Consider the following 10123-nt stretch of genomic DNA (forward strand, 5'->3'; position numbering starts at 1 on the left):
ATCAAACCTGCACCCCCTCCATTGGAGGCACAGAGTCTTAACCACTGGACCACCAGGGAAGTCCTGAAAAGCTACCTTATTTTAAAGTAGTGGTTCTCAACCTTGAACATGCATTATAATCACTTGGAGGGCTTATTAAAACATATTGTTAGGCCCCACCCCTAGAGTTTCCAATTCAGCAGATCTGGGGCGGGGACTTAGAATTTGCATTTCTAACAAGTTTCCAGGTGATGATAATGCTACTGGTCTGGGTTCAAATTTTAAGAACTTACAGCACTGGATTAACCAGATTTTTTTTGTTGTTTTTTTCTGATCCATTATCTATTAAAGACAGAGTTTAGGTTATCAGCTGAATTCTATCCCCCATGAGTTACAACACTTAGATGGCACTCCATATCATGGAAGAGAACTAGTGTTCCAAGGCTGATGTATTAATTTAGTCTGACATAGGAAAGCTTGAAAGAAAACACCTTCAGTCCCCCACCCTCCTCTCGAGTGTTCAACACCCATCTCCCTCCTTAACCCCTTACATCTGTCCTAAGGATCAAGGACCCCAGCACAGGACACTATAAAGCTCTTGGGAACTTAGGCTACATCCCTCCATCATTTCCAAATTCAGAGTGGTTTGATGGATACAATACAGGTCCTTCTGTCCTGTGATGTCTCAGAGACACTCTAACAAATCCCAGAGCTGGTCTGTTCCATGTTGTGGAAGAGGAGACTTGCAGACAAGACTCTGGCTCTTCTGTTAGTTACTTATGTGAGCCATAATGAGTCATTTAGCATTTGAAGGCCTTAGGTTTTCAATAGTAAAAAAAGAAATCCTCCATATGAGAGAAAATGGGACACCTGGAAAAAAGACATTAGCAACAATGGACTTCCCTGGTGGTGCAGCAGTTAAGAATCCACCTGCCAATGCAGGGCACATGGGTTTGAGCCCTGGTCTGGGAAGATCCCACATGCCAAAGAGCAACAAAGCCTGTGTGCCACAACTACTGAGCCCCTGTGCTGCAACTACTGAAGCCATGCTCTGCAACAAGAGAAGCCACCACAATGAGAAGATTTTGCACCACAACAGAGCAGCCCCCACTCAGCAATGAAGACCCAACACAGCCAATAAATAAAATATTTAAATAAATTTTTAAAGACATTAGCAACAATACTGTCACATTAAACTTTAGAGATATTACACTTTATAGTTTAACAACAAAGTGCGGGGTGTGTGTGTGTGTGCATGTACCTGTATGTGTATTAGAGCCTCACAACAACCTTGTGAGGTAGGTAAGGCAGGGCCTGAGAGAAGGGGAAAGTTTGGCCAAATCAGGTGTCAAGGGGCCAAGACTCAAAGAACGCCTCCCCTTCTCAACAAGGTCAGTGTTCCTTCCAATACATGGCCGTCCCTCAATTTCTTCAGCTACGTAGAGGACTACACCAGTGCATGAAATGAATGACCCTGAAAGGATCAGAGATTTGAAACTAACTTAAAACTAAAGGGCCAGTGACCCAGCAAATTACAGAACAAGGGTTATCTCCTTCAGCTAAATGGCAGGAAGGACCCCTGTAATATCATTTAACACTCTCAGCAACTTTACAGTCCTCTTCCAGGTTCCTCTGGCTTATTCATCACAGGAGATTTTCTATGCCTCAGACTGCGGCAAACCTCCAGGGTGATTACCTCATACACTGCTGTACCAAGAGTTTCTGACACTCTTCCAGCCTCTAAGTCACAAGACCGCAGACAGCCTCTATGATAATTGTCTTGTCATGGCAGTGAGACATCTGGTGACTAATGCCTGCATAGCACTGGATGAGGAGAGTGTTTTGTTTTATTCAATCTATGTGTTCACACCCCAAATCTTCTAGTTCCAGTCCAATTTCTTGCAAGTTCTGGGCTTGTGGGACTGCACGAATAAATTCCTCATCGAGTAATAAGGCTGATGAAAGCAACCAACCCTATACTGAGTGTCTTTTAAGGGCCAGGCATCATATTAAGGGCTTTGTATAAGATCTCAAATATTAATCGTTAATGATGATAATGTGACTACATTTATCTCACTTCTCTTTTAGTAACCAGGCATCAAGCATTAGACTCACATTCTGCTGTCTAAGAGTCAGTCAAAACGGCTGAAGGGATGCCTTTTGTGTTGAGAACATCACTTGGACCCTATAGGTTTATCCTTGTCATTAAAGCACAGAAAAAAGAGAACAGATCAGGGTCCGACTTGAGCCGCCGACGCTCAGGTTCAGGCCTTCTCTATTTGGAGCACTTAAAGATAATAGCAATGGAAATTTGGAAGGAAGGGGAAGAACCATTAAAGACTATTTCCTAGATCAAATGGGTGTTCTGATGGCATAAAAGATGTGCTTTCTGTCGGAAGCTCTTGTCACATTTACTGCAGTGAAATGGTTTTTCTCCTGTATGTGTTCTCTGGTGTGTGAGAAAATGGGAACGCTGATTGAAGGTTTTGCCACATTCAGGACAGCGATAGGGTCTGTCTCCTAAGTGGATGCGTTGATGGGTAATGAAGTGGGAGCTCTGATTGAAGCTCTTCCCACACTCGCCACATTTATAGGGTCTTTCTCCTGTGTGGATCCGCTGGTGCTTGATGAGGGCAGAGCTGTCGGCAAATCCTTTCCCGCAGCTGTCGCACGTAAAAGGTCTCTCACCTGTGTGTGTCCTCTGGTGCGTGACCAGATGTGAGCTCTGACTGAAGCTTTTCTGGCAGTGAGGACAACTGAACGGCCTTTCTCCTGAGTGAGTGCTCATGTGAGCCACGAAATGGGAACTGTCTCTAAAGCCCTTCCCACACTCCGGGCACTGAAAGGGCCGTTCTCCCGTGTGGGTTCGCTGGTGCTTAATCAAATCCGAGCTCTGACTGAAACTCTCCCCACAGTCATTACACCTGTAAGGCTTCACTCCTGTGTGGGTCCTCTGGTGGGTGATGAAATTTGAGCTGCGACTAAAGCTTTTATGACATTCGAGGCACGTGTAGGGCTTCTCTCCTGTGTGGGTTCTTTGGTGCATTATGAGGTGTGGCTTCCGTCCAAAAGTCTTCCCACACTCTGGGCACTCATGGGGTCTCTCACCTGTGTGGGTTCTCTGATGTTTGATGAGGGTTGAGCTGTCACTGAATTTTTTCTCACATCCATGGCATTGGTAGGGTTTCTCTCCTGTGTGTGTTCTGCGGTGGGTGACAAGGTCGGAACTCTGTTTGAAGCCTTTCCCACACTCCATGCATTTATAAGGCCTCTCGCCAGTATGGGTTCTTAGGTGTCTTATGAGATAAGAACTCTGGTTAAAGCTTTTTCCACATTCTGCACACACTGGCTTCTCTCCTATATATCCTTCCAGGAGCTTGTTTAATTCCTTCTCCTGTGAAAAGTGCTCCTGCTGGCCCTCTCCTGGAAGGGTTCCATGCTGCCCTTCTAATTCAAGACCCCTCTCCCAGTTTCCTCCCCAACAGGGAGTATGAGAAATATCTTTATTGGCCTTTTCTGAGGATGTTCCACGTTGTTTTGCTGTTTCAGAAATGTTCTGATCGAGTTTTACCACCTGATTCTTAAAGTCTGAAAAATTAACAGAAGTAACAAAGAATAAGTTATTATTTATCACGAAAGATCATCAGAAAGAAGCAAGAAAGATTAAAATTAGTGTTTTTTGCAACAGACCACATTTAATTTGACTACTCTCATTTTCAGTTGTGAAAAGTTTATTGAAGATCATTGAGCTTACAGAAAACACGAATTTCTAAGCCCTTTTTATTTTAAGATGGTCAGATGAATCTTGAGGGGAACTTGATATCAAGAGTATACCACACATTGTCAAAATTGGGTAACTGCTTTCAAAGATGTTAGAGTCTAGACAAAAGTGAAATGTTTACTTAAAATGAAGACTTTATTTGGTCAATGACTGATTGCCCAGGAAGTCAAATTTAAATTTCTAATGGGGCCTTCCCTGGTGGTCCAGTGGTTAAGAATCCACCTACTAATGCAGGGGGTATGGGTTTGATCCCTGGTCCAGGAAGATCCTACACACCGCGGAGCAGCTAACCCCGTACGCCACAACTACGGAGCCTGAGTGCCTAGAGCCTGTGCTCCACAACAAGAGAAGCCACTGCAGTGAGAAGCCCGCACACTGCAACGAGGAGTAGCCTGCACTCACCACAACTAGAGAAAGCCCGCATGCAGCAACGAAGCCCCAACAAAACCAACAAAATAAAATAAAATAAATTAATTAAAAATAAATAAACTTCAAATAGTAAGAACAAAGTCTAGGGCAGCATTTCAAATTCCTCATCTAAACACGGGCTGAAATGCTAGATTTCCCCCCATCGGGTAACACATATTACCTGTGTGACTTTCCCTCAGGATCTTCCTCGCCTCAAAATTTTGGAGTGATAGGACCCATGGCTCTTCTTCCTGCTCTAGCTGGGAGATTGCACTTGGTCGAGAAATCCTATAAGGAAGGTGAACACAGGATGTTAATCTGAGCCATCACACAAGGCCTGAGCAAAATGCTAGCCCCACTTCTTCCCTAGGTAGAGGAGAACACTCCAGGAAACTAATGTGTGTTTAGTCTCATTAAAAGGGCAGCCATGATGAAGTCATAAAATGGGGTGATGTCTCCAAGAGGCTGAGAAAAAGCTTTTTCCTTCCAAAAAAAAAAAAAAAAACAGACTTGGGTGATAGAAAATCTAGAATAAGCACAATAACTCATCTCTCAAGGCACAAGGCTAAACCCATGTGGAGAGATAATTTTATCAAAACAAAGCCACCATGACCTCACCCTTAGAAACAATTAAGGAAGTTAACTATAACTCTAATGTTTGGTTTTTAAATTTTCCCAGGAGGCAGTCAGTACAGCCATGAGAAAAAGACAAACACTTGTAAGAGAACAAACAAACAAAATCCCCCAAAATGGACAAAGAACATGAATAGGCAATTCACAAAAGAAAAAAAATATAAGCAGCCTATAAATATGTGAAAAACTTTTAACCTAACCATTAACCAAAGAAATTCAAATTAAAACAATGATGCACTTAGGCAATATAGTGTAGGGGTAAAGAGTGCAAACTCAAGAGTCATATTGCCTGAATTTGAATCCTAACTCTGCCTCTTACTAGCTGTGTGACCTCAGGAAAGTTACTTAACCTCTCTGTGTCTCAGTGTCTTCATCTATAAATTAGAGATAATGATAAAACCCACCTTACAGAGTTGTCATCAGGATCAAGTGATTGTCTTCAATAAATGTTAGCTATCACTATTATTTCACCCAGACTCTTAGATTATGATACCCACTGTGATAGACAGAATATGAAGTAATGGACACTTTCACATAATGCTAACAAGAATAAATAAGTTGATTCAGTCTTTTTAGAAGGCATTTGGCAAAAATACCAAATACCTTAGAAATGTATCTATTCTCAAACCCAGCAATTCTAATTCTGGAAGAAAGAAAGAAGGAAAGAGAAAGAAAGAAAGAAAAGAGAGAGAGGAAGGGAGGGACCACGGAAGGGAGGGAGGACGGAAGGGAGGAAGGAAGTTGTGCAAAAGATATATTAGCTAATTAGCAACTAATTACACTTCAGTAAACAAGACTTAAAAAGACAATAGCTAAGAGATCATCATCACAATATTGGTGAAAATTTGAAATGACCTAAATGTCCCTCAATGAAGAAATAATTACATTTGATCGAACCATATTAAATTGTCACTTTATAGGTAAAAAGTGGTCAAAAAATGGTCACATTTGTGGTTCAATTTAATGTAATTACTGTGTTCCATACGACAAAATACTAAGCTGTTATTTTAAGTAATGTACAGAGATATTTATTGTTGTCAAAATATATTCACAATACAATGTATAAGAAAGATGCACAACTGAATATTCACTATGATCCCAATTTTTTTCTCTTGTTTTTTTTTAATTGTATATATGCTTAGGAAAATGGCTGAAAGGATCACAACTCTTCAGTAGTGGGATGGATGACTTTTGTTTTCATTTTGCTTGTGTTTTTCTTTAATGAGTCTATATTACTTGTGTAATAGTTATGAAGTAAAGCAGGGAGAAGGGGTTGCCATGATTTTTTTTTTCACTTTTTTTTCCTCTTTTTTTTTTGGCCGCACCACGTGGTGTGTGGGATCTTAGTTCCCTGACCAGGGATTGAACCCATGCCCCCTGCAATGGGAGCACAGAGGCTTAACCACTGAACTGCCATGGAAGTCCTGTCATGGTATTTTAGAAAGAACACCGGAGGGGTTTTTTTTGTTTGTTTTTTGTTCTTTAAGTGACAAGAAAAAAATCATGGGGAGAGCTCCCACTTTTCCACAAAGACCTGGGTTGGACTCTCACCTCTGCCACTGAACTTTGAGTCTCAGGGTCCTGAGCTGGAAAAGGGGGATGAAAATACATACATCAAAGAGTTACAGTGAGATATCAATAAGATATCTTAAATAAATATAAATAATATCAAAGAAATCTGCAAACTATTAAGTACCATAAAAATGGGAGTCATTCTTTTTCTGCCAGGAGGTGACAATTACTCTCAATGAGATCTGGAGCTCTAAAAGACCAACATCCCTAGAGACCACTCAGATCTGCACCCTCTCAAAATATCTAAGATAAACGAGAGAAGCATCCTTACCCCTTGAGAGCCCATTCTTCTAACTGTGCTGGGTGGTATTCCTGAAGAGGACTCTTTAAGCAGTGTCCAGGTAACCCACTCGTCCCTGAAGTCCCCAGCCACATCGTTGAGGGTCATCAGTTCCTAAAGCAAGAGACCTCAGTATGCATCAAGGGCTCTCTAGATAGTCTCACCATTATCTCAAAACCAAAAGACAGCCACTACGGCCATCAGCATACCCAAACAAAACCCCCCTGACCAGACAGCTCGGAGGTAAGTGCTGTCAACCACAGAAGGTATGCTCTTCTTATTCTGTTTTATTTTAATCTTGCCTTTGGCCAAATTTCTCTTCACAAAATGAGGCCTGGGCCTCCCAAACACATCTGCAGACCCCTCAGTCTTTTGGAGACATTAACTTTTTGAGGAACAAATTGTCCACGATGGACAAGATGAATAGAGGAGAGAGTATGCAGGTATGACCTGATTTCTGGAAAGCTTTGGATTCTCTCCAACTACATTTTTCTCAGCTAGGTAGGACATTGTGGACTTAATTAGACTCATATTAGTTATGAGAACAGCTGACGTTTCCTGGCTTGTAGATTTAGTGTCAACTTCAAGGGACAAATTATGCAGAAGCCCAAAGGGAACTGCCCCAGGTATCATTCTATTTCAAGGTTTAATGCAGTCAGAAGTGGGACTTTAAAAGACATGGATTTAAAGAAACAACATAGACAAGCTATAAAATTAAGTGAAATTCAATGCAGAGAAGCACAAAACAGCTGGAGGGGCTGAAAACAATCATTAACACATTCATAAAATTAACATTACTATCATGAAAAAATTATTTGGGGGGAGATGCTCAGGTTACTGGATGAATCAGTAATTTACTCAGTACTTAATATGTTTTAAGGCATTAGGAGTCACAAAGAAATATAAGATAATGTTAGTTTTGTTTGTTTGTTTTCCCACTTAAAGAGTTTCCAACAGAAACAAATACAGCCAGCAACCTGAACCTGCTACAAAGAACTCTGCATCAGATTGGGGTGAGGAAGTTTTATTCTTTCACATCTTTTGTCTCACCAATCAGAGCACCTGGGTGCTACTAGCATACACACAAACACTTTTCATGGAAACATTAATGCATTTACACACATTGCTATTGGTCACTTATAAAGTGTTGGGTTTTTAAGAACCTAAAAACCGTGGGAAGACCTTTCATCTCTCTGGTTTAAAACCTTAGCAAACAAAAGTAATATCATTAGGAAGTGAAAGCTGTAATGAGTTTCGAGCATACATTTTATTTCTACACCCATAAAAAAACCCAACAGCAGGGCCCACCTGCAGGAGAGAGCGGGATGGAGAGTTCTTAGCCACGGCTAGAGAAACTCTGTTTCCCACCCAGTCTCCTGCCTCCTGTACGGGTGACCTCAAAAGCCCTAGAGCGCGGAGGTGCTGTGACTAAGTGCCATTGTAAGAAGCACTAGTTTGTTCACTGGGTTTATTAATAGGAACATGACCGCACGGGTAGGGCTGACACCCATTCTCCTCCCTCGCGGTGCTGCAGGCCCTAATCTGAGTGCAGCGGTCAGAGGGTCGCAAGGCTAAACTGGTACCAGAGGACCACCTCCGAGGAACAAAAACATTGATTAAGAGGATGAGCTATCCCGACGCCGGCAGAGAAAACCGCAGCTCCCTCTCCCCACTCCTCAGCAAGACCCGCGGGATCCAAAAGGCGAGCGCGGGGACCCGTCAGGGACAACGACGGGGTGGCGGGCGAGCCCCATCCACGCCCCTCAGCAGCGCCCGGGCTGCAGCCGTAGTCTACTCCAGATCACTCACCGCCCCGGGGTCCGGCCCGGGATGGAACACGAAGTGAGAGTCCTCCACCGCCGAGCCGCACCCGGCCCGCAACACCGTGGCGGTCCCGCCCAGAACCCGACTGGGATTCGTGACAGGGCTGTGGGGACACAGGTGGGAATCTGAGCGAGACAGTCAGCAGCCGGAAAACACCGCCCTCCTCCTCTTGCCATTGGCTTCTCAATTTCTAGGACAAGAAATCTTCCCCATCCATAGGCTGAGGGAGCTTTCAATCACCGCGAAGCCTTTTGGGAAATGTAGTCCTGAGCAAGACCTCTAAGGACTGGTAGTCCTGGGACACCCAGTTCCGAGCGGTGACCAGTACTAAACCCAGTTCCCGAGCTACCCGACCGCTGGAACCGCCTCTTCGGAGCTGAGAAGGGGATCCAAAGACTGTACACCCAGAGAGGGGTCTGCAGATGCGAACCTCCGGGCCTCACCAGACTAGCGCAGAGCAGCCTTGGCATCTCCGGCGCTCTGGCACGTAGCCCTTCCAGAGCGCCGAGCAGCTCAGCGCTACGACCCTGCGGTGCAGCCTCCTCTGCCCGGTCCCCCGCCTTACCCCGGGGCGGCCAGAGCCTGAATGGTGTCTACAGCGGCCAAGTTCCAGGCCAACTCAGACTGGAAATAACAAAGCCCTAATGGAGAACAGACGTTCTGCTTCCTTCTGTAATATTAGCACAGTTCTCAGTCATATCTCCTTTCCAGTATACCCAGAGGCCTGCGAGGGTGTCACGTATTCTAGGAAATGTGTATTGGGTTCCAAACTGTGGAGACTCCTGGATCTTAAGTGAGAGCCACTGTACACTTTGCGGGGGTGGGGGGGGGGGTTACCTAAAAAATAATAAAAGACTTTCCTTACAATGAAAAGAACATGCCTGTCTACTCTGTCAATTCACTGCAGTTAAAAAAAGGAGGAACTTCTCTGCTGGTGCAGTGGTTAAGAATCTGCCTGCCAATTCAGGGGACACTGCTGGATCCCTGGTTGGGGAAGATCCCACATGCCATGGAGAAACTAAGCCCCTGGGCCACAACTACTGAGCCTGTGCGCTAGAGACCACGTGCCACAACAACTGAGTCCCGTGTGCCACAGCTACTGAAGCCCACGTGCCTAGAGCCCATGCTCAGCAACAGGAGTAGCCACGGTAGTGAGAAGCCCTCGCACCAAAATGAAGAGTAGACCCAGCTGGCAACTAGAGAAGCCCACGGCCATCGATGAAGACCCAACGCAGCCAGTAAATAAATAAATAAATAAATACTCTTCTAAAAAAAAGAAAAAAGGGAAAGTACATTTTGTGATGGGCTGTAACAAGCTTAGAGTTACCAGCCAATGGGCTAATGCGAAGACTCCTTTGGTGCTAATTCAACCATTCCTTCAACAAACACGTATGGTACCTCTTCTAACAAATATTCACTGGGAATGTTCTGTACTCAAGACTGTTCTGGGCACTGTGATTACCCACAGGAATCACACATGATCTTTGCTTTCATGAAGCTCACAGCCCAAGAGGAGAGAGAAACCATAAATGACAGTAAAATATGAGATAATATTTTGTCTTTTCTTCTTTTTTTCATATAACCAGTGGCATCTCTGTTAGTATTTGCTATATAATTGTAGTCATCTGCAAGATAACCACAATATC

The 10123-nt window shown here is 43.8% G+C and overlaps 1 protein-coding gene across 3 annotated transcripts; it reads right to left on the reverse strand.

The window, feature by feature from the left end:
* Positions 1-1145: 1145 nt before the first annotated feature.
* On the reverse strand, positions 1146-8585 carry ZNF774 (zinc finger protein 774). Of its 3 annotated transcripts, none has more exons than XM_057719786.1 (4): positions 8463-8585; positions 6645-6767; positions 4350-4456; positions 1146-3567 (listed from the first exon to the last, which is right to left on the reverse strand). In XM_057719786.1, the coding sequence occupies exons 2-4, from the start codon at positions 6746-6748 to the stop codon at positions 2327-2329; spliced, it is 1452 nt and encodes a 483-aa protein (XP_057575769.1). In that variant the 5' UTR covers positions 6749-6767; positions 8463-8585; the 3' UTR covers positions 1146-2326. The 3 variants fall into 3 exon arrangements, with proteins under 3 accessions (XP_057575769.1, XP_057575770.1, XP_057575768.1); XM_057719787.1 differs by lacking the exon at positions 8463-8585 and adding an exon at positions 6353-6387 and having other exon boundaries at positions 6645-6756; XM_057719785.1 differs by having other exon boundaries at positions 6645-8573.
* Positions 8586-10123: the final 1538 nt, after the last annotated feature.

The sequence above is a fragment of the Hippopotamus amphibius genome, chromosome 2 (assembly GCF_030028045.1).
Source record: "Hippopotamus amphibius kiboko isolate mHipAmp2 chromosome 2, mHipAmp2.hap2, whole genome shotgun sequence".
Taxonomy (NCBI): Eukaryota; Metazoa; Chordata; class Mammalia; order Artiodactyla; family Hippopotamidae; genus Hippopotamus; species Hippopotamus amphibius.

Bases quoted from the DNA above. Each gene is read 5' to 3' on its own strand.
- ZNF774 (XM_057719786.1), bottom strand. From the start codon at position 6,748: ATGTGGCTGGGGACTTCAGGGACGAGTGGGTTACCTGGACACTGCTTA. The intron at 4,457-6,644 runs GTAAGGATGCTT...CCTTCCTTATAG, and splicing joins GAAGAATGGGCTCTCAAGGG to GATTTCTCGACCAAGTGCAA. The intron at 3,568-4,349 runs GTAATATGTGTT...TTAATTTTTCAG, and splicing joins CCTGAGGGAAAGTCACACAG to ACTTTAAGAATCAGGTGGTA.